A 24,089-nucleotide genomic window follows, 5' to 3' on the forward strand; every position below is an offset into this window, starting at 1 on the left:
CACTATTAACTTTCAAGGAAATACAAATCAAAACTACAATTAGATACCACTTCACACCCACTAGGATGGCTATAATTTTAAAAAATGATAATGACGAGTACTGGTAAGGATATGGAGAGAGCGAAACCCTCATACCCTGCCGGTGTGAATGTAAAATGGGGCAGCCACTTTGGAAAACGGTTTGACAGTTTCTCAGGTGGCTAGTTACTAGATGACTCAGCAGTTCTACTCCTAGGTACACGCTCAAGAAAAATGAAGAAAATACATTCACATAAAAACGTGCACATGAATTACTCATAATAGCTAAAAGGTGGAAATAACCCAGATGTTCATCAACCGATGAACAGAACTACTGATAAATAAAATATGGTAAGTCTGCACAATAGAATATTATTTGGCAATAAAAAGGAATGAAGATTTGATATGTGCTACAACCTGGATGAACCTTGAAAATGTTATACTCAGTGAAATAAGCCAGGTGCAAAAGGCCATCTATTGAATAATCTCATTTATAAGAAATGCCCAGAAGAGGCAAATCCACAGAGACAGAAAGTAGATTAGTGGCAGTGGTGCAGTGGCTGTGCCTGCGGCTGCCAGAGGCTGGGGAGAGGGAGAAATGAGCTGTGACTGCTAATGGATTTCTTTTTGGGATAATGGCAGTGTTCTAAAATTAGATAGTGGTGAATAGTTGTATAACACGGTCAATATACTAAAAACCATTGGATTGTACACACTAAATAGGTGAATTCTGTGGTATATAAATTGTATCTCCACAAAGCTATTTTCAAAATGGGGCTGGGTATGGTGGCTCATGCCTGTAATCCCAGCACTTTGGGAGGCCAAGGCTGAAGGATGGCTTAAGCCCAGGAGTTCAACAGCAGCCTGGGCAACAGAGTGAGACCCTGTCTCTACAAAAATTTTTTTAAAAAATTACCTGGGCATGGTGGCATGATATCAGCTACTCGGCAGGTTGAGGCAGAAGGATTGCTTTGCCTGGGATTTCAAGGCTGCAGTGAGCTATGATTGTGCCACTGCGCTTCAGCCTGGGTGACAGATTGAGACCCTGTCACTAATAAAAAAAAAAATGGATCATAGACATAAATGCAAAGACGATGAAACCCCTAGAAGAAGACATACGAGAAAAATGTTATTTGATTTGGATTGGGCGAAGAGTTCTCAGATGTGACACCAAAAGCAAAATCCATACAAGTAAAAAATAATAGTAAATTGGATTTCTTCGAAATTAAAAACATTACCACCTCAAAAGACAGTAAAAAGTTGAAAAAACAAGCCACTTTCTGAAAGAAAATATTTGCAAATCACATAAAGGATGTGTATCAATATTAAGAACTCTTACAACTCAATATTATGGAGACAAACCATCCAATTAAAAAATGTGCAAGAGGCCAGGCACGGTGGCTCACGCCTGTAATCCCAGCACTTTGGGAGGCAGGTGGGTCATGAGGTCAAGAGATCGAGACCATCCTGGCTAACACGGTGAAACCCTGTCTCTGCTAAAAATACAAAAAATTAGCTGGGCGTGGTGGCCGGTGCCTGTAGTCACAGCTACTCGGGAAACTGAGACAGGAGAATCACTTGAACCCGGGAGGCAGAGGTTGCAGTGAGCAGAGACTGGGCCACTGCACTCCATCCTGGGTGACAGAGCAAGACTGTGTCTCAAAAAAAAATATGCGAGATTTCAATAGATACTTCACTGAAAAAGATGTAGGAATGGCTTATGAACACATGGAAAGATGCTCAACATCAGCAGCCATTAGGGAAATATAATTAAAACTGCAATGAGATACCATTTCACACCTATTAGAATTAGGATAACTAAAATAGAAAAGGCAGACAGTGTCAAATGTTGAGAATGCAGAGGAATTGGAATCTTTATGAAGTGCTATGGGAAATGTAAAATAGTACAGCCACTTTGGAAAGTTGGACAGTGTCTTAAACAGTGGAACATAAATTTGCCTTATGATTCAGCAGTTCCACTCCTATGAATCTGTCCAAAAAAATGAAAACATATGTACACTCAAAGACATGGATGCAGATGTTCATAGCGGCATTGCTCATAATAGCCAAGAAACTAGAAATAATCCAAGTGTACATCAGCTGGTGAATGGATAAACAAAATCCATTGTTTATTTCATGGTACAGTCATATAATGAAACACTGCTCAGCAATTTAATTTTTTGTTTGTTTCTTTGCTTTTGTTTTAGAGATAGAGTCTTGCTCTAAGTGCTCAGGCTGGAGTGCAGTGGTGCGATCATAGCTCCCTGCAGCGTCGACCTCCTGGGCTCAGGCACTCCTCCAGCCTCAGCCTCCCAAGTAGCTGGGACTACAGGCACATGCCACCACTCCCATCTAATTTTTTAAATTTATGTTTTGTAAAGACGGGGGTCCCACTCCGTTGCCCAGGCTGGTCTCGAACTCCTAGTCTTGAGCCATCCTTCAGCCTCGGCCTCTCAAAGTGCAGGAATTACAGGCATGAGACAACACGCCTGGCCATATTCAACAATTTAAAGGGATAAACTACTGATACATGCTATACAACATGATTTAACTTCAAAAACATTATGCTAAGGGAAAGAAACTAGATGCAAAACTATATATCGTATGAGTTTGTTTATATGAAATGGCTAGAAGAAGCACATTTATAGAGATAGAAAGCAGAATAGTGTTTGCCTAAGGCTGGTAATAAGAGTAGGAATTAACTGTAAATGGGCATGATGGAACATTTTGGGGTAATGGAAATGTTTTCAGCTGGATTGTGATGATGGTTGCCAAAATCATTGAATTGTTCAATGGATGAATTTTATGCCATGTTTATTATACTTCAATAAAGCTCTTAAAAATAACAGCACAGAGGGGTTTGTGCCTTTTGGATAAAATAAAGACAAGAGCTTGATAATTGAAAGGGTGGGGTTCTTGGTAGCAAAAGGCATTGAAGGTAGACTTTTTTTTTTCTTTTTTAAATAAATGGAGATGGGGTCTCACTATGTTACCCAGGCTGATCTTGTACTCCTGGGCTCAAGCAATCCTTCCACTTTGGGAGGCCAAGGCCAGAAGATCACCTGAGGTTAGGAGTTTGAGAGCAGCCCAGTCAACGTGGTGAGATCTCATCTCTACAAAAAATTTTAAAAATTAGCCAGGCATGGTGGTGGGCTTCAAAAGACAGTAAAAAGTTGAGAAGACAAGCCACTTTCTGAAAGAAAATATTTGCAAATCACATAAAGGATGTGTATCAATATTAAGAACTCTTACAACTCAATATTATAGAGACAAACCACCCAATTAAAAAATGTGCAAGAGGCCGGGCACGGTGGCTCACGCCTGTAATCTGAGCACTTCGGGAGGCCGAGGCGGGCGGATCATGAGGTCAGGAGATCGAGACCATCCTGGCTAACACGGTGAAACCCTGTCTCTGCTAAAAATACAAAAAATTAGCTGGGCGTGGTGGCCGGTGCCTGTAGTCACAGCTGCTTGGGAGGCTGAGACAGGAGAATCACTTGAACCCAGGAGGCAGAGGTAGTCCCAGCTACTCAGAAGGCACAAACAAGAGGATCGCCTCAGCCCAGGAGGTCAAGGCTGCAGTGAGCTATGATCTGGTCACTGCACTCTAGCCTGGGTGATAGAGTGAGACCCTAACTTTAAAAAAGAAAAAAAAAAAAAGATTAAATCTTTTAATCTAAGAAGAGTCTCTCTCTCTCTCTCTCTCTTTCTCTCTTTCTCTCTTTCTCTCTCTCTCTCTCTTTTTTTTTTAGATGGAGTCTTGTTCTTTCGCCCAGGCTGGAGTACAATAGCGTGATCCTGGCTCACTGCAACCTCCGTCTCCTGGGTTCAAGCGATTCTCCTGCTCCAGCCTCCCGAGTAGCTGGGATTACAGGTGCCTGCCACCATGCCTGGCTAATTTTTGTATTTTTAGTAGAGATGGGGTTTCACCATGTTGGTCAGGCTGGTCTCAAACTCCTGACCTCGTGATCCACCCACCTCAGCCTCCCAAAATGCTGGGATTATAGGTGTGAGCCACCATGCCCGGCTCAGTATCTCTTTTTAAGAAATATGAGTGATTGGGAGGAGAGACTGGAAGCAGAGAGATTTGGTAGGAAACTCTTAGAAGATAACCCATTGTAATTGAACTTGGAAAAGGCTAAGGTCTTGACTCAGGATGCTTTGCATAGAGCACATGTTCAGTGTTTTTGTTTCTTTGATGACTGACGTTTTTAGCCTGGGTGACCAGAGAAGTGAGATACCATTGACAGAAATTGGAATTCTGGAGCAGAAACTGCTTTTGAAGTGAGTCCTAAATGTCGGCTGGTTGCTTTACTTTGCCTCAAGATCCAGGGAAATTAGACAGAAACCCACTTATTTCCCAAAACCACAGAATAGAGGATTTTGATGCCCCCTCAAAGGTTTCTGTGGATTGCCAAAGGACTCACGTTATGATCATTTTGACTCCCATGATCCAGTTTGCTGTCTTTGCCCCACTGCAGATGTGACATCAGTCCATTCTTCAGTTTCTCCAAAAAAATCCATTCACATGATATATTCAGAATATAGATTTTACTAATGATTTGTGGGGAATGATGAGTTGGGGTGTACCTTATAGAAATGCACACAACTCCAGAGGAGTCATAAGCATGGTTACCCTAAGCAGTAAAGTTTTACTGACTCTTTAAGTTCTCCAACCCCAGCCTTTCTTTGTCCTAATGTCTCCTTCCTCTTATCTTTCCTTTTTTTTTTTTTTTTTTTTGACTCTTCACTCTTATATCTTAGAAGAAAAACAAATTACAAGCAGTTTAGGTTCCATCAAGGAGCAACAGAAGCACCCATACATACCCTTAGTGTGCCACTCTCCATTCTAAGTAGCTCATTAAGGTGCATCCTCCAAAAAGATAGTGCCTTCCCTAAGAGGAGTTCTGGTGCCAGCTCTTCAGATAAAGTGCTCTTGATTCCTTCTCCTTCCAGAAGAAAAGGTGATTGAGTTTGAGGCAAAGATGGGCTATCTGGATGAAAAGATACGGCAGGTGATTGAAGATTTGGACTGAAATGCTGAAGATCAGAGACAAAGGTTTGGGAGTTGAGTATGGGAAGGGAGAAGCCAAAATTTATCAGTTGCCCACTGGGCTTAGCCAGCTTCTATACACATGTGATCTTACTTGATCTCAACAATAATCTGTTGAAAGAAGTATTATTGTCTCTATGTTACAAATAAACCAAAGCTCAAAAAGTTTAAATAATTTGCCGTGGGTCACAAGGCTGATAGACAGCAGCATCAGGATAAAATCCAGCTCTCTCGTCAGTCAAAACCTTTGCTTCGGTTCTGTGAAGAAGAGAGAAAGTGTGAAGGAAGAGGAGAGGGCTGAACTCTTAAGATATGTCCATCTTTATGGCGAAAAGTGAAACAAGTGAGAGGCAGAAGAGACAAAAACTATCCAGGGTTTTGAGGAAAGAGAGCCTCAGAAATGAGTGTTGAATTCTGCAGAGGTAAATGAAGTGTGAGACAAGACTTGGTTTGGTTGGTGTTCCAGAGAACAGTTTTAGTAGAGGGGTGGAAACTATTGTAAAGATTTGAGGAATTACTGGATGTGTGGTGTGAAAGGACAGGATGAATCGATGGATGGGTGAGTGGGTGGGTGGGTGGGTGAGTGAATGGTTTTTCTTTTTTGTATTATTATTATTATTATTATTTTGAAATGGAGTCTCACTCTGTTGCCCAGGCTGGAGTCCAATGGCACAGTCTCAGCTCACTGCAACCTCTGCCTCCCAGGTTCAGGTGGTTCTCCGCCTGCCTCAGCCTCCCGAGTAGCTGGGATTACAGGCGCCCACCACCACGCCCGGCTAAGTTTGTATTTTAGTAGAGAGGGGGTTTCACCATGTTGGCCAGGCTGGTCTCGAACTCCTGACCTCAGGTGATTCACCTGCCTCAGCCTCCCAAAGTGCTGGGATTACAGGTGTGAGCCACTGTGCCCAGCCCAAGTGACTGGTTAGTAAGCCATGGCAGATGGCACTTTTTTGGTATTTGTTATTTGAGTTGGGGAGACCAGTATATGCTTGTAGGATGAGGTAAGTAAGAAGCCAGTGGAGAGAGAGGAACGCAAGTGTTAAACAAGAAGGATGGTTACAGATGTGGTCTCAGGTGTGGTAGAGGCAGTTGGGAATGAGAACTCAGGTGAAGAAGTTAACCTTGGAAAGGAGGAATGCCTCCTTGAGACTGGAAGAAAGTATGGGTAGAAATATGGGGAGGTTGTTAGGTGTTGAAGCTTTTGTAATGCATAAGGGTTCTGAGAGAGTGCCACAAGGAAGAAGGGTACAGGGTTGGGGTTGGGACTTGAGAATGTGGGAAGGGTTTAGACGCATTGATGTGTGTCTTTCTCTAAATGCTGTGAAGCTACCGTTGTTCAGTCTATGTTGTACTGGTCCAGAATAGAAGAGTCCAGATCTAAGTATATTTAGCATAAGAATAGAATTTAAATTAGTGGGGGGAAATGGAATATTCCATAAATGTTTTTTTATTTCTTTTTAGAAAAAAACCCCACAAAGTCTACATCTATGAATTCCATTTGTAAAAAACAGGAAGCAACATAAACTGTAAAGAGAATGTTTTTCAGTAGGGAAACAGTTAATTAAATCTGGACATTCAATGGGAATACATTATAATGGTTAAGAGCACAGGTTCTGGAATAAATATAGCTAGATTTGGGGACCTGACACTACCTCTTTTTTTAAATTTTTTTTGAGATGGAGTTTCACTCTTGTTGCCCAGGCTGGAGTGCAATGGGGCGATCTTGGCTCACCGCAACCTCTGCCTCCCGGGTTCAAGCGATTCTCCTGCCTAAGCTTCCTGAGTAGCTGGGACTACAGGCATGCATCACCACGCCCGGCTAATTTTGTATTTTTAGTAGAGACAGGGTTTCTCCATGTTGGTCAGGCTGGTCTCAAACTCTCGACCTCAGGTGATCCGCCCACCTCGGCCTCCCAAACTGCTGGGATTACAGGCATGAGCCACCATGCCGGGCCACTACCTCTTACTATCTGTGTGACCTTGGACAGATTATTTAACCTCTGTGCATTAGTTTCCTCTTCTATAAAATGAAAAGAAAATAGCAACATCTTCAAAGGGCTGTGAAGAATAACCCGTGTGGTACTTGCTAGTACAGTGCTGGTATAGAGTCAGTCCTCTGAAGAGATTATAGGCCAGGCGCAGTGACTCACGCCTGTAATCCCAGCAGTTTGGGAAGCCGAGGTGGGCGGATCACCTGAGGTCAGGAGTTCAAGACCAGCCTGGCCAACATGGTAAAACCCTGTCTCTACTAAAAATACAAAAATTAGCAGAGTGTGGTGGCAGGTGCCTGTAGTCCCAGATACTTGGGAGGCTGAGGCAGGAGAATCTCTTGAACCCAGGAAGCAGAGGTTGCAGTGAGCCAAGATCGTGTCATTCATTGCACTCCAGCCTAGGCGACAAGAGTGAGACTCCCGTCTCAAAAAAAAAAAAAACAAAAAAAGAGGTTATTAATATTATTTGGCATTTCTACTTCGCCTGCCCACAGATGTAGTTTTCTCCGCACGTGCACGCCTTCCCTCCTCCCCGCCCTCAGGGTCCACGGCCACCATGGCATATCAGGGGCAGCAGTGCCTGCGGCAGCATTGGCCTTTGCAGCGGCGGCAGCAGCACCAGGCTCTGCAGCGGCACCCCCCAGCGGCTTAAGCCATGTCGCTTCTCACGGCATTCAGCAGCAGCATTGCTGTAACCGACAAAGACACCTTCGAATTAAGCACATTACTCAATTCCAGCAAAGCACCGCAACATGACCGAAATGAGCTTCCTGAGCAACGAGGTGTTGGTGGGGGACTTGATGTCCCCCTTCAACCAGTCGGGTTTGGGGGCTGAAGAAAGCCTAGGTCTCTTAGATGACTACCTGGAGGTGGCCAAGCACTTCAAACCTCATGGGTTCTCCAGCGACAAGGCTGAGGCGGGCTCCTCGGAATGGCTGACTGTGGATGGGTTGGTCAGTCCCTCCAACAACAGCAAGGAGGATGCGTTCTCTGGGACACATTGGATGTTGGAGAAAATGGATTTGAAGGAGTTCGACTTTGGTGCCCTGTTGGGTATAGATGACCTGGAAACCATGCCAGATGACCTTTTGACCACGTTGGATGACACTTGTAATCTCTTTGCCCCCCTAGTCCAGGAGACTAATAAGGCGCCCCCCCAGATGGTGAACCCAATTGGCCATCTCCCAGAAAGTTTAACAAAACCCGACCAGGTTGCCCCCTTCACCTTCTTGCAACCTCTTCCCCTTTCCCCAGGGGTCCAGTCCTCCACTCCAGATCATTCCTTTAGTTTAGAGCTGGGCAGTGAAGTGGATATCACTAAAGGAGATAGGAAGCCAGACTCCACTGCTTACGTTGCCATGATCCCTCAGTGCATAAAGAAGGAAGACACCCCTTCAGATAATGATAGTGGCATCTGTATGAGCCCAGAGTCCTATCTGGGGTCTCCTCAGCATAGCCCCTCTACCAGGGGCTCTCCAAATAGGAGCCTCCCATCTCCAGGTGTTCCCTGTGCGTCTGCCCACCCCAAACCTTACGATCCTCCTGGAGAGAAGATGGTAGCAGCAAAAGTAAAGGGTGAGAAACTGGATAAGAAGCTGAAAAAAATGGAGCAAAACAAGACAGCAGCCACTAGGTACTGCCAGAAGAAGAGGGCGGAGCAGGAGGCTCTCACTGGCGAGTGCAAAGAGCTGGAAAAGAAGAGCGAGGCTCTAAAAGAGAGGGCAGATTCCCTGGCCAAGGAGATCCAGTACCTGAAAGATTTGATAGAAGAGGTCCGCAAGGCAAGGGGGAAGAAAAGGGCCCCCTAGTTGAGGGTAGGTCAGGAGCGTCAACGTGCTTGTACATAGAGTGTCTGCTGTAGCTGTGTGTTCCAATAAATTATTTTGTAGGGAAAAATATATATATTATTTGGCCACTAAAAACAATGAGGTCATGCCATAAATACAGACACAGAAAGATGCCTACAGTATATTAGGTGAAAGCAACTTGCAGATCAATATGTGCATTCAATTATGCAGACAATATGTGCATTCAAGTAGTCCATTCAATTAAAAAAAATAATAGAACAAGAAGACCTGGACATATTTGTATATGTATAAAAAAATCTGGAAGGCCACACCCAATTGTGAATAGTGGAGTTACTTCTTATGGAGTAGGGTTAAATTTTAAATTATTAACATATATACTAAGTTTTTTGGCAAAGGACATGTATTGTGTATTTCTATTTCTATTTCTATTTCTTTTTCTTTTTGTGGAGATGGAGTCTTGCTATGTTGCCCAGGCTGGTTTGAACTCCTGGGCTCAAGTGATCCTCCCACCTCAGCCTCCCAAAGTGCTGGGATTACAGTTGTGAGCCATTGCACCTAACATGTAATTTTTTTGTTTTTATTTTTATATTTTTGAGATGGAGGCTCCCTCTGTTGCCTAGGCTGGAGTGCAGTAGTGCAATCTTGGCTCACTGCAGCCTCCGCCTCCCAGGTTCAAGCGATTCTTCTGCCTCAGCCTCCCAAGTAGCTGGGATTACAGATGCCCGCCACCATACCCGGCTAATTTTTGTGTTTTTGGTAGAGACAGGGTTTCACCATGTTGGCCAGGTTGGTCTCGAACTCCTGACCTCAAGTGATCTGCCCACCTTGGCCTCCCAAAGTGCTGGGATTACAGGCATGAGCCACCGCGCCCAGCCCTAATTTTTTAAATAAATAAAAATATGCTCTAGGGCAAGTTTGTACAACCCACGCCCCACGGGCTGGGCTACATGTGGCCCAGGATGGCTTTGAATGCAGCGCAACACAAATTAGTAAACTTTCTTAAAACATTATGAGTTTTTTTGCAGTTTCTTTCTTTTTTTTTTTTTTTTTTTAAGCTTATCAGCTATCATTAGTGTTAGTGTATTTCATGTGTAGTGTAAGACCATTCTTCTTTTTCCAGTGTGGCCAAGGGAAGTCAAAAGATTAGGCACCCTTGCTCTAGGGGGAAAACTTAAAAATGAAGAACAAAAGCAGCACTGTAGCATTATAGAATTGAGCTGAATATTTAGAGGTGTTTGCAATTTTCTAGTTTTCTTCTTATTTTTGTGATCTAAAGCTTATTGTTATTGAAATGTCATGTAGATGAAGATTTTTTCAAATATATGGAAATTTACTAGGATTCCCATAGCCTATAGATTCCCATAGAATAGTAGAAGAATGGAAAATGGGTTTAATTGTCCTTTATTATATGTTGTTATAATTCATAGTGGTTTGCTAACAAATGTCACAATATCTTATTGAGGCAGACATAATTTAGGGGACCCATTGCTCAATATTTAATTTCACTGTGGTATTAGGAATATGTCCCAAAAACTTAAATTCAAAATGATTAGGCAAATTGTTTAATACAATGAATTTTAAATGAGATTTTTCTTTTTTGTTCACATTATAAGGAACAAATAGTTGATTTTCCTTTGTTGAAGTCAATTTATTGATTTTGGGCTTTCGCTTCAAAAATTGCCATTGATAGGGTAGGGCTCCCTCAGTGTAATACAAGTTCCCTTTGCATTGCCCTGAGTTCTTGTAGAGCCAGAAAGTGCTGATAGTGACTTAAGATAAAGTCAGATGTTAAGGAGTAGTGTCTGGAGCTGCTCTGGCCAGTGTGGGCCTTGCCCTGTGTTATTATATTTGCTTCTTTCTGATGGTGCTCTGCAAAGTTGTATATGAATTGTGTATGTGTTGAAAACACTGCATGTTCTAACATTTTTTACCGAGGTTCAGAGTTATTTTGCTTTTGTTTCCAAAAATATAAAGTTGGGCAGTGCAGTCTGTTTGGTTTTTTGTTTCATTATATCCCATATTTTATTCTGAACAGGGAGGCTGTACGTTGAACTTAGTGGTTCTTCCACTAGATATATAAAACACAATATTTAACGTTGATGTGGAAAACAAAATGTTTTTGAGACTAAGGGGTTTGATTTACAATTCCTGTTAGAAAGAAAAAAATTTGGGTTTTATATGGTTAAGCATTTTATCATCAATTCATTATCCCTCTTTTTTTTTTCCTATTACAGTACGGGAAAAGGAAGAGTCAGGTGTTGTTTATGTTGTAAAGAACCTTGGCCAAGCATGGTGGCCCATGCCTGTAATCCCAGCACTTTGCGAGGCCGAGGCGGATGGATCACCTGAGGTCAGGAGTTCGAGACCAGCCTGGCCAACATGGTGAAACCCCATCTCTACTAAAAATACAAAAATTAGCCAGGTTTGGTGGCACATGCCTGTAATCCCAGCTACTTGCAAGGCTGAGGCAGAAGAATCACTTGAACCTGGGAGGCGGATGTTGCAGCGAGCAGAGATTGGACCACTGCACTCCCGCCTGGGTGACAGAGTGAGACTACGTCTCAAAAAAAAAAAAAAGGCCGGGTGCGGTGGCTCACCCCTGTAATCCCAGCACTTTGGGAGGCCGAGGTGGGCGGATCACGAGGTCAGGAGATCAAAACCATCCTGGCTAACACAGTGAAACCCCATCTCTACTAAAAATACAAAAAATTAGCCAGGCATGGTGGCGGGCGCCTGTAGTCCCAGCTACTCGGAAGGCTGAGGCAGGAGAACGGCGTGAACCCAGGAGGCGGAGCTTGCAGTGAGCCAAGATAGGGCCTCTGCACTCCAACCTGGGCAACAGAGCGAGACCCTGTCTTAAAAAAAAAAAGAACCTTAAACATTTGGCTCATCTTCCATGTATATATGAAATAATAGACATTACATTTACACACACACACGGTTGTTTGTTTTCATTTCTCTCACACACATGCTATTCTTTGCCACTGTCAGATGAAGAGACAGGTGCAGGGTTGAGATGTGGAGTTAGCCAGACCTTCGGTTCAAACCTTGCATCTCTCGGTCTCTGCTGTTTCTTAACTGTGGGACGTTGTGTGAGTCACTGAACTCTTCTAATCCTTAGTTTCCTCAACTGAAAAATGGACGTGAAGAGAATATCTTACAGATGAAAATCAGGGATAATTTTGGTAAAGTTCTGTATCTTGCTTATGATACATGCTTGGAAGTTAAAATAAAAATTCAGATGACAGCATTATAACCTGACTGTGCCAAATTCTTCCTCCCCATATGATTTTTTAAAATTGAGGTGAAGTTCACGTAACATAAAATTATCTTAAAGTGAACAACTCAGTGGCATTTTGAACATTCACAGTGTTGCACAATCCACTACCTCTATTCTAGAACTTTTTTTTTTTTTTTTTTTTTTTTTGAGACGGGGTCTTACTCTGTCACCTAGGCTGGAGTGCAGTGACATGATCCTCAGCTCACTGCAACTTCTGCCTCCCAGGTTCAAGCTGTTCTTGTGCCTCAGCCTCCCAAGTAGCTGGGATTACAGGCGTGCACCACTACACCCAGCTAATTTTTGTATTTTTAGTAGAGACGGGGTTGCTTCATGTTGGCCAGGCTGGTCTCGAACTCCTGACCTTAAGTGATCCACCTGCCTCAGCCTCCTAAAAGGTGTGAGCCACTGCGCCCGGCCTCTAGAACATTTTTATCACCTCAAAATAAAACCAATTAAGCAGTTTGTCCCCACTCTCCCCTGCCCCCATCCCCTGGCAATCACCAGTCTACTCTCTCTGTGGATTTACCTATCTGGATATTTCATATACATGGAATCATACTACAGTATGTGACCTTTTGTGTTTGGCTTCTTTCTCTCAGCATACTGTTTTGGAGGTTCATTCATGTTGTAGCATGTATCAGAACTTCACTTCTTTTTATGGCTGAATAATATTCCGTTGTAAGGACGTATGTCGGACACATTATACATCACATTTTCTTACCCATTTGTTGTTTGACATTTGTTTCCACGTTTTGATTATTATAAATAGTACTTCTGTGAACCCATATGATTTGAACATCTATTATTTCCTTGTATTTTATTTCTTATAGTTATTTTAGAAGAACCAATGAAGGAGCATGAACAATAGCTGGGACCAAGAAAGTCCTGGTTTTTGTTGATTGTATACAGTAAAATATGTGGAAATTAAAGGGTTTAATAAAATAAAGTCTGTACTTTGGATTTTCTGTTGCCATACTTTTCCCCCTTACAATATATTCATTGAGGAAACCTGGTCATTTTTCTTGTTAAGGTCTTCTGCAGCCTGAGTTTTGCCAGTTGCTTCCTTGAACTCTCATTAATCATGTTCTGTTTTATTCCCTATAAGCTGGTGGTTAACCGGGTTCAGCAGCTTGATCAAGTTCATTTTTTTTTAAAGCTTTAAAATTTGAAGCTACTTACTTGGATAAGACTACTTTGTTGTATTTTCTGTCACTAGCATGTATCTGGTTGTCTTTTTTGTGGGGGAGAGGTTTGGTAATAGATGATTTATTAATTTATTAAGACTTACATTCTAATCCTATCATTCCTTGTTTGTTTATTAGCTAGAATATTTCTGTAAAGAGAAACTTTCCCTCATCTACCTTTTCTTTTTGTTTTGAAATAGGGTCTCTGTTGCCCAGGCTGGAGTGCAGTGGTGCAAACACGGTTCACTGCAGCCTTGACCTACTGAGTTCAAGTAATTCTCCCGCCTCAGCCTCCTGAATAGCTAGGACCAAGGCCCTTGCCACCAAGCTGGCTAATTTTTTTTTTTTTTTTTTTTTTTGAGACAGCGTCTCACTTTATTGCCCAGGTCAGAGTACAATGGCGCAATCCCGGCTCACTACAACCTCTGCCTCCCCGGTTCAAGTGATTCTCCCGTTTCAGCCTCCTGAGTAGCTGGGATTAAAGGTGCACACTACCACACCCAGCTAATTTTTGTATTTTTAGTAGAGACAGGGTTTCACCATGTTGGCCAGGCTGGTCTCAAACTCCTGACCTCGTGATCCACCCGCCTTGGCGTCCCAAAGTGTTGGGATTACAGGCGTGAGCCACTGAGCCTGGCCTAGCTAACTTAAAAAAAAAAAAAAAAAAAAAAAAATTTGTAGAGACAGTGTCTTGCCATGTTGCCTCGGCTGGTCTCAAACTTCTGGGCTCAAGGCCTTCCCAAGTGCTGGGATTACAGGTGTGAGCCATGGTACCCGGCCTGCCCTCATCTATTAATTATTCACTCACCCAGAGGTACAGTTCATATAGGAAAGGCAAGATAAATGCTTGAGGCTTTCCCTTTAATTGCTAGCTTCCAAAATAATGAATTGGTTTACTAGCATCCGTCAATGGTAACCTTTTTTTTTTTTTTTTTTTAGATATCATTATGAACTCATTGACTTAGACTTATTCCTTGCCCTTATTATCCTGATGAAGCTTAATATATTCCATCTTTGCTCTGCGGGAACCTCTTTAAGTCAGCTCTTGAGTCCCTTGGATATGACCCTAGTAGGTTTAGAGAGCATCCTTGTTATCTGGTATGACAAGATGTTCTAGTCCCATCTTGTGTATTTCCTGCCACAGACTTGGAGTGTGGCCTCCAAAGAGCCCTTGTTCCTGTTAGTGGGGAATGACTTTTGCAGACTTACAGGCTGGATGCTAGCGGCACCCCCTCCTACTTTGTTGGTCTATGTTTCTAGGCCTTTTCAGTGGCCCAAGCTAGGAAACATTGTTTGTAAAGATAAAATACACATCATGCATTTTTATTGATATTTCTAATACAAATTCAGGACTATATGGTTTTTGTTTAGCCTTGGCTTTTTTTAACTTTCTCTCTGATTCTCAATACGCTAGGTATGATAAAATTGAAAATCACATAATTACTCATCTGCTTAATGCCACATTCTCGAAGAAAATACTGTCACCAATAATATGATTACTGTAAACTGTTTGAGATATATTTTTTGCAGTTTTCTTTCCTATTGAGATGTACAGTTAAATTACAGTCTCTTAAAGTTCTTGGGAATAGTTTCTCTTTCTGTAGTTATTCCACTACACACACACCTAGGTTCATTTGTTTCACTTTACTTTTGATTTTTAGGGATTGCTTTACAGAAATTTTAATTTTATAATTATGTAAAATGTTTACATGGTTCCAGTGGTAGATACATAAAGCAATGCGTATTCAAAGAAATCTACCTTCTGTCTGGTCCCTTCTACTTCGTTCCCTCCCTCCTCCTATGGATAATCACTTTAAAATTATTATGATTTATCCTTACATTGCTTGTTTTAAAAATATTAATTGATATGTATATATCTTCATAGCCACTCTTCCTTACACGCATGGTAGCATAATATAAATTAAGCCTATTTGTATTTATTGATATGATTGATACGTTTGGCTTAAGGCTGGCCATTTTATGTTATATTTATATGTATATAAATATATGTAAAAATTTATATAGTCTTTCACTATGTAGTCCGTTTTGTTTGCTCTTTTTTTAAGATGTATTTTTTGGATTTAGGAAGGTTTGTATTTTTCTCTAATGGTTACCCTTATTTAATCTTTATATACTACTGTTAAATTGTTATTATTATTATTTTTGTCTGTTAGTTTCCTACTGTGAATAATATGGATATAACTAGTAACCTCTTCACTCACCTCTCCTCTTTACTCCAGCATTTGAAGTATCTCCTTTGACTCTCACTTACACCTAAAGTTTGTCAGCAAACATATTCTGCTTTTTCTCTGCTATCCATCCCCCTTCTTTATTTTTTGAGAGCTGTACTGTATTTTCTTTGTTTTTTTTTATTTATTTTTATTTTTTGAGATGGAGTCTTGCTCTGTCACCCAGGCTGGAGTGCCGTGGCGTGATCTTGGCTCACTGCAACCTCCACTTCCCGGGTTCAAGTGATTCTTCTGCCTCAGCCTCCCGAGTAGCTGGGACTACAGACACATGCCATCACTCCCGGCTAATTTTTGTATTTTTAGTAGAGACAAAGTTTCACTATGGTGGACAGGCTGGTCTCAAACTCCTGACCTCAGCTGATCTGCCCACCTTGGCCTCCCAAAGTGCTGGGATTACAGGTGTGAGCCACCACGCCTGGCCTGTTTTACCTTTATTGAGACAGAGTCTCACTCTGTTGCCCAGGCTGGAGTCCAGGGGTGTGATCATAGCTCACTCCTGCCTTGACCTCCAGCAATCCTCCCACCTTAGCTTCCCGAGTATCTAGGACCACAAGCACATGCCACCATGCCTGGCTAACTTTTTAATTTTTTTATTGTAGAGACGATGTCTTGCTGTGTTGCCCAGGCTGGTCTTGAACTTCTGGGCTCAAGCAGTCCTCCTGCCTTGGCCTCCCAAAGTACTGGGATTGCAGGCGTGAGCCACTGGGCTTGGCCTGGAAGCTTATTCCTTAGTAGACTCCTCAGATGAGCTCAGGGGCTTTTCTTTCTTTGACTACCTTAGAATGTTACTCCCTTGTCTTCTGACATAAAGTGTTTCTTTGAAAAGTCTGATGACACCGATTTTCTTCCCCTCTGGAATTTTGACTTTTTGCCTGGATGCCTTTCTTTCTTTAAAGGTCAGTCATTTTACTGAACTTGTCTTAGTGTTGATCATTCTGGCTCATACCTTTTGTTTTTTTTTTCTTGATATTTATGTGTTTATTATTGTGGCAAAAAAACATAACATTAAATTTAATCATAGTAACCATTTTTAAGCATTCATTAGTGTTACATATATTCACTCTGTTTTGCAACAGATGTCTAGAACTTTTTTATTTTATAAAACTAAAACTATGTACTTGTTAAACATTAATTTTCCCTTTCTCCTTCCCACTCATACCTTACGGTTTACGTATAATCTTGGAGATATGTGTATGATGTGACTTCTTAAAGCCTGCAAAGAATTCTGAATATGAGTTTTGATTAATAAATTATAGCTCACTAATAATGAAACACTTGAAGTTTATCTACTAGTGACATATGTTTTTTTCCCGTTAGCAAATAGGCAAGGGTGTATTTTAGTTGAGTTCTGCAGTTTATCTGTGAGTGACGTGTTTTTCCTGGTAACAAATAGGCAAAGAAGTACTTTAGTAGAGTTCTTTTCCCCCACCACTGATTTTGAAGCACAGTTCATTGTGTTAAGAAGCAAAAATATGCATAAGTTGTCTAAAAGTCATCTTGTTTGGGGACTGTTGATGTGTTTGGTGTTGGTATCTGATGATCTAGTAGCTATACATAGCTGTGCACCAATTTGTCCCTCCAGAAAGACTGAGCAAGTAGAAAGCTTTATTCAGTCTGAAAAAGGCTGATTTGCTTTTCTCATTTGTCTAAATGAAAGCAAGCTGCTAGAGGGGTTCATTTCAAAGAAAGGAAAAAGCAAAGTTTTGGTTGTAAAATAAAATACCAATAAATAAATTTATTTTTCCTTTTAACAGATGAGGATGGCTGGGCTCGGTGGCTCACACCTGTAATCCCAACACTTTGGGAGGCTGAGGCGGGCAGATCTCTTGACCCAGGAGTTTGAGACCAGCCTGGCCAACATGGTGAAACTCCATCTCTACAGAAAAACAAAAACAAAAAATAGATGAAGGTTTGGGGAGCTCTTTTTAATTCATACAATCTTGCACATTTTATGCATCTTCCCCTTAATAACCAAGAGTTTATAAATTAATATTGCTAAAGAATTATTGAGTGATTGAACAGGTGTTCAAGCCAATTTTAAGTAAAAGTAAGAACAATTTTGCCAACTTTGTAATTTTGAGAAAATCATTCCCAGTTATAAGTATACAGCTTATAAAGCTTTTGTGGGTTTTTTTGTTTGTTTGTTTGTTTGTTTTTTGTTTTTTTTTGACACAGGGTCTTGCTCTTTTACCCAGACTGGAATGTAATGGCGCAGTCATGGCTCACTGCAGGCCTGACCTCGTGGGCTCAAGTGATCCTCCCACCTCAGCCTATTGAGTAGCTGGGACCACAGGCTTGGGCCATCATACCCAGCTAATTTTTTAATTTTTTTGTAGAGACAAGGGTCTAATTGCAATATATTGTGAACATTTTTAATGTCAGTAGATATAGATTTACAACACCACTTCGAAAGGCTTCATAATACTCTACTGACTGAATATACCATAGTATTATTATCATTATTATTTTTAAATATACAGAGACAGAGCCTCACCATGTTGCCTAGGCTGGTCTTGAGCTCCTGGGCGCAAGTGATCCTCTCACCTTGGCCTCCCAAAGTGCTAGGATTACAGGTGTGAGCCACCACACCCAGACTATTCTTGATTTTAATGCAAGGCAAAACTACAATTAGCTCTACACATCTTTTGCGGTCATTTCTTTTCTTTTAATATTATGGCATAAAAGGGCATTTCTAATCGAACCCTGTTGCCTGCTTTAACTCTTTAGCCCCCAAATCATTAGTGGTCCTCTCTTTCGCTAGGTTCAATCATGGCCACCTCTAAGCCAATCATCCACGGATTTTTACTGCCCCAGATCCCTCCCCTGACATCTTACAGGTACTGGAAACTCAGTGGTCCCACACTGAGGTCAACCTAGACAATTCCAGACATCAAACTCTCTTCTCCCCCTTTCTTTTTTCATGATTTGGGCAAGCCATCCATCTGTGTAACATCTTTAACTTTTCCAATTTTACCTAATATATGATAAATGTATAATTCCTGATGCATAGAAAATATATCTTGCTGAAGTTCATCAGTAAATGACTTAAATTATTTGAGATTGCTGCTTCTACTTAAGGCAACTAGGTACCTCCCCTCTCCATAAATTATGCACTTGGAAAATAGGGCTAGCAAGTGCTAGACATAAATAATTGATAATTAAGCTTTCCTAAATGATGAATTCTGCTGCTGTATCACTGTATCAGATGGCTGCCCTTTGTCTTTTTAAGTTTTGATGGGTGACTTTCAGTAGTTCCTCAATGATTGCTTTGATTTGGGTTGCATTATTACTCTCAAAGAATGTTTTCCTGCTTGTTTAATTCAATAGTTGCCTCACTTTGTGGTGAGTAATTTTATCCACATTGTTTTGTTTAATAGATGTTTCTAGACTAAAGCTCCTTGTGTAGAAAGTTTTAAAAATGAATGTTTGGTTCAGTTTTTGCTAGAATTTTCTTCTCTGTCTTCCTATGGCTTCTCCACAGGCTCGAAGTACTGAATCTCATTTTTTTTCTTTTTTTTCTTTTTTTTTTAGTTTGCTATAAATCTTTTTTTCCTTTTTTCTTTTCTTTTTTCTTTCTTTTCTTTTTTTTTTTTTTTTTTTTCTTAGAGAGGGTCTCACTCTGTACCCAGGCTGGAGTGCAGTGGCAGTCATAGCTCGCTGCAACCTTGAACTCCTGAACTCAAGCAACCCTTCTGCGTCAGCCTTCTGAGTAGCTAGAACTCCAGATGCATGCTACCATGCCCAACTAATTTTTGTATTTTTATTTATTTTTTGTTTTGTTTTTAGTAGAGACAAGGTCTTGCTAAGCTTGCTAAGTTGCCCGAGCTGGTCTCCAACTCCTGGCCTAAAGCAATCCTCCTGCCTCAGCCATCCGGAGTTTTAGGATTACAGGCAAGACCCATCACACCCTGCCTGCTACAAATCTTCAACAAAAATTGCAACTGATTTAGGGAGTTTGTGTATATCCTCAATGTATTATACACAAGCAAACCTTTTGCCACTTAATAAGTTCCTTGTGTTAATTTCAGAAATGGGGTATATGAGAGTGTTGATAAAGGTATATTATGGGATGTGTCCTTTACTTTGGACAGCTTACCTTCATGGGAGAATTAGATAATAGAAATTAGAGGTAAGCGGCATTCGTTTAATCATCAAACTTAAAATGTATTCCCAGATGTAATTTTCAGCATAACCTAAGCCTCCTTTGGTGACTTCTCAGTTCCATCATATCCTTTCACAGTTGCTTGGTTTGTCCGGATGAGGCTGATGGGAATTTTGGCCCCTGACTGCTGATTTCATTTGGTTATTATATTGCACTGAAAATATTTCTGCCTCCTGGCTGATTAAGAAGGGGCAAACGGGCCGTGCCATGACTGATGTCCCAGCAGTTCTGGCCATTAGCACTGTTAATGAATTTGAGGTGGAGAGGGTATGTGTGTAGCCTTCTTTCATAGCATTAAATTGTCCCCTTATTTTACACCATAGTCTGTGTAGTAATTGGTAGAGAAAGCCAGGGATAGCTGTATTATTTAAATTCGTATTTTCCTGTGAAACAATAATGTTTGCAGCAAGTAAAGTGTGAAGAACCTTCATCATAGAAGGTTATGGAGGTATAGCAGTAGTGGTGGGTGGGTACTGAGACTTCTGTGTGTAGGTATAAGCTGGCTTATGAAAATCTAGGCAAAGAAATGTGTGCGTCTGCGGATATAGGAAAAAAACTCAGTTTCTCCTATACATTCACAACACAAGCAGCACAGAAAACTTCTGTGACCTCTGGTCAGCAAAATGTGTGGGGATTCTCTCCACCAGCAACCACTCAGTTCTGCAGAGGACACCAGCTGGGTGTCCTCCAGTTCATTTCACTTCTGATACTACTTGAAGATAGTGTCCCATCCCACAGGTTGAGGGTGCAATCTCACAAGACTGCCCCCCACTTCTGATGCCCATCGCAAGCCCCAGGTTGTTTTACCTGTGCTTCCAACTAACCAACCAGAAAGCAGGGTTCCCATAACGCTCTCCTTGGGTGTGATTAACTTGCTAGAGAGACTCACAGAACTAGGGAAACACATTTACGAGTTTATTATCAAGGATATTACAAAGGATACAGAGAGAGATACATAGGGCGAGATTATGTGAGAAGGGGCACAGAGCTTCTATGCCGTCTCTGGGCATGTTACCCTCCAGAAACCTGTAAGTGTTCCCCTGTTTGGAAGCTCTCTGAACCCAGTCCTTTGGGTATTTATAGAAGCTTCATTACATAGCATGGTTGATTACATCATTGGACATTGATGATCAACTTAACTTTCATCCCCTCTCCCTTCCTCGGTGGTTGGGGGATGGGCTGAAAGTCCCAACCCTCTAATCCTGCCTTTTCTTTCCAGTGACCAGCCGCCATCCTGAGGCTACCTAGGGGCTGCCAGGCACTGGTTAATTCATTAGCATATGTAAAGACAAAAAAAAAAGACATCACTTTGGATATTCCAAGGATTTTTTTTTTTTTTTTTTTTGAGATGGAGTTTTGCTCTGTCACCTAGGCTGGAGTGTAGTGGTGTGATCTTGGCTTACTGCAACCTCTGCCTCCCGGGTTCGAGAGATTCTCCTGCCTCAGCCTCCCAAGTACCTGGGACTGCAGGCGCATGCCACCATGCCTGGCTAATTTTTGTATTTTTAGTAGAGATGGGGTTTCACCGTGTTGGCCAGGCTGGTCTCTAACTCCTGACCTCAAGTGATCCGCCCTCCTCAGCCTCCCAAAGTGCTGGGATTACAGGCATGAGCCACCATGCCGGCCTGGATATTCCAAGGATTTTAAGAGTTGCATTCCAGGAAATAGGGTTGAAGATCAAACATATATTTTACAATATCACAGTGTATGTATATGCCAATACCTGTAGCTGAGATTCTTCAATACATGGAATAACTACTTCAAGTTTAAAGGCAGAAGTCAGGAACCAAAAAATATATATGATCATTAATGTGCATTGTAGGACCTTTTGGTCTTTTAGCTGGAGGTTATTTTAAACAGATCATTAGAAGAATTCAGTTAAGAATGTTAAAAGGAAAACAGTGATCTAGTCTATGTTTGGTATCTGGGGTTTTCCCTGCTATGATTTTACTTATTTTGTGCCATTGTCCCAAATCAGGAAAAGAAAACACTCTGGGATTAGAAATTGCTCTAAGTATTCATTCAGAGGGTTAACTTTTTTGTTTTTGTTTTTTTGAAACAGAGTCTCACTCTGTCGCCCAGACTGGAGTGCAGTGCTAGGATCTCGGCTCACTGCACTTCTGTTTCCTGGGTTCAAGCCATCCTCCTGCCTCAGCTTCCTGAGTAGCTGGGACTACAGGCATGTGCCACCACACCCGGCTAATTTTTACATTTTTAGTAGAGACAGGGTTTTGCCATGTTGGCCAGGCTGGTCTCGAACTCCTTATCTCAGGTGATCTGTCTGCCTCTGTCTGCCTCAGCCTCCCAAAGTGTTGGGATTACAGGTGTGAGCCACCACGCACGGCCCAAAAGGTTAACATTTTTAAAATCAGCTTTTTTTTTAACTAGATTTAGGTTGACTGTTTTCTGCTTGTTTGATTTTTTTTTCTGTTTGTTCCTCTCTAGGAAGCTATTTTGCCAGCCACTTCATTATGGGAGGAGAGAAGTTTGACTCAACTCATCCTGAAGGTTACCTGTTTGGAGAGAACAGCGATCTGAACTTTCTGGGGAACAGACCAGTTGTGGTATGGCTGTAATCAGTTTACTCCCACTTGGAGCTTAAGTGGCCAATTCAAAAAGTGTAACAAAAATAAGTTTGCAGTTGCTTGTTCAGCAGTTTGTAGCTTGGTCTGAGTTGAGAGAGACGCACTAGAAGACAAACTGCAGCCTCCTTGGTTGTATGGGGTCTCTTGTTGCTAGAGGACTGGAAGAGCTCTTGGAGTCTTGTGAGGGAGAGGATGAGTCTCACAAATTAAGCTAGGACAGATCTCTCCCTAACTGTCACCTCTTTAGGCAACCCTTTTCCAAGGGCTTACCTTTTTTTTTTTTCTTCATGGCACTTAACACCAACCTTTTATTGATTTGTCTCTTTCTCTGCTTATTGTCTGCCTCCTCCTTTAGAACGTAAGTTTCATAAGGCAAGGACTGTTTCTACTGTAGTATCCCAAACCTAGAACAAAGCCTGGCACGTAATGTTAAGCCCTTAATAAGTGATTGTTGAATGAATGACTGAAAATTTTTCTCTTGATATATGAGTTGATATGAGAATACATTTCTCTCACTTGTTCCTTTTCATAAATTTCTATTGCGCACCTTCTCTACATCATGCAGGAGGCTTTGTAATAATAGCTGCCAGGTGGCTATTGAGTGGCTACTGTGTGCTAGGAAGGTCCTAGAGACCCCTGTTCCATATGAAGACCACTTGACATAGGACTTATCACTCTATTTTATAAGCGAGAGAACTGAGGTGTTCAGAGAGATGAATAATGATAGAAGCTAGGAAGTGCACACTATGTTCTAAGCACTGTTCTAAGGGTTTTATATACATTTTTCTCAAAGTCGTGTAACTAGGTTTGCCTGGTCACAGATCAGTAATGTTTCCAGTGCTCCTCACTGCCTTGAAATATTCTGCAAGTTTGGTGGAGCAGACAAAACACAGAAAACAGGAAATGTTTAATTAACAATAAAGATCAGAAGTGATTGAATGTGGTGGGAATTGAGAGTGGGAGAAGACAATGGCAAGGGCAGGTTGCTTCAGTGTTACACGGGGAAGAGGTGCAGGGAGTTGAACTGGCCTTTGAAGAATGGTGGGTTGGATGAGGCCTTTCCAGGAGTAGAGCACAGCACAGGCCTAAGAGCATTCAAGTTGTTGAATTGGCAAACATTTACTGAGCAACTGCTGTGTGTCAGGTACTGTGATAGGCGCTGTGGATACAGAGCTGAAATGAGCATGGTTTGTTCTTCCCTGGAACAAATAAGGAAACCAGTCTGGCCCGATTGGAAAGGTGGGCCGGGCACGGTGGCCAACACCTGTAATCCCAGCACTTTGGGAGGCCGAGGTGGACAGATCACCTGAGGTTGGGAGCTCAAGACCAGCCTGGCCAACATGGTGAAACCCTATCTCTATTAAAAACACAAAAATTAGCCCGGGGTGGTGGCACACGCCTGTAATCCCAGCTGCTCCAGAGACTGAAGCAGGAGAATCGCTTGAACCCGGGTGTGGAGGTTGCAGTGAGCTGAGGTTGCCCCAGTGCGCTCCAGCCTAGGGGATAGAATGAGACTCTGTTTCAAAAAAAAAAGAAAGGTAGGTGGCGGCTGTGTTACCTTGATAGGTTTTTTACTCTCTCCTGTAGACCGTGAGGAATATTTAAGACTTGTAGGTAGGTGAGTGACCTGGAGAAATTGCTTTTTTTAGGAAGATTGATCTGATGATGGTCTTCCATGTTGACCTTTAACATAAAAATAATTATTTTTTTGGTTTTCATTGTTCTCTTTCTTTCTTCTTTTTTTTTTTTTTTTTTTGGA

At 41.7% G+C, this 24,089-nt stretch overlaps 2 protein-coding genes across 7 annotated transcripts in view; both read left to right on the forward strand.

The window, feature by feature from the left end:
• The window catches only part of RNF157 (ring finger protein 157), a 98,346-nt gene that overhangs the window by 5,915 nt on the left and 68,342 nt on the right, over positions 1-24,089 (forward strand). For 5 of the 6 annotated variants that reach the window (XM_031011105.3, XM_031011106.3, XM_031011107.3 and 2 more), the window contains exon 2: positions 22,191-22,309. In XM_031011105.3, coding sequence (XP_030866965.1) covers positions 22,191-22,309 — 119 coding nt within the window. Of the gene's footprint in view, positions 1-3,770; positions 3,893-22,190; positions 22,310-24,089 lie in introns of all 6 variants that reach the window. The other variant, XM_055388918.2, reaches the window with a different exon arrangement.
• LOC101153927 (cyclic AMP-dependent transcription factor ATF-4-like) lies at positions 7,470-8,890 on the forward strand. The gene has a single exon (XM_055388924.2). It carries the CDS (start codon positions 7,815-7,817, stop codon positions 8,868-8,870), a length of 1,056 nt encoding a protein of 351 aa, XP_055244899.2. The 5' UTR covers positions 7,470-7,814; the 3' UTR covers positions 8,871-8,890.

The sequence above is a fragment of the Gorilla gorilla genome, chromosome 4 (genome assembly GCF_029281585.2).
Source record: "Gorilla gorilla gorilla isolate KB3781 chromosome 4, NHGRI_mGorGor1-v2.1_pri, whole genome shotgun sequence".
In the NCBI taxonomy this organism is placed as follows: domain Eukaryota; kingdom Metazoa; phylum Chordata; class Mammalia; order Primates; family Hominidae; genus Gorilla; species Gorilla gorilla.

What these genes read in the sequence shown, in the direction of transcription:
- LOC101153927 (XM_055388924.2), top strand. Translation starts at nt 7,815, where the DNA reads ATGACCGAAATGAGCTTCCTGAGCAACGAGGTGTTGGTGGGGGACTTG.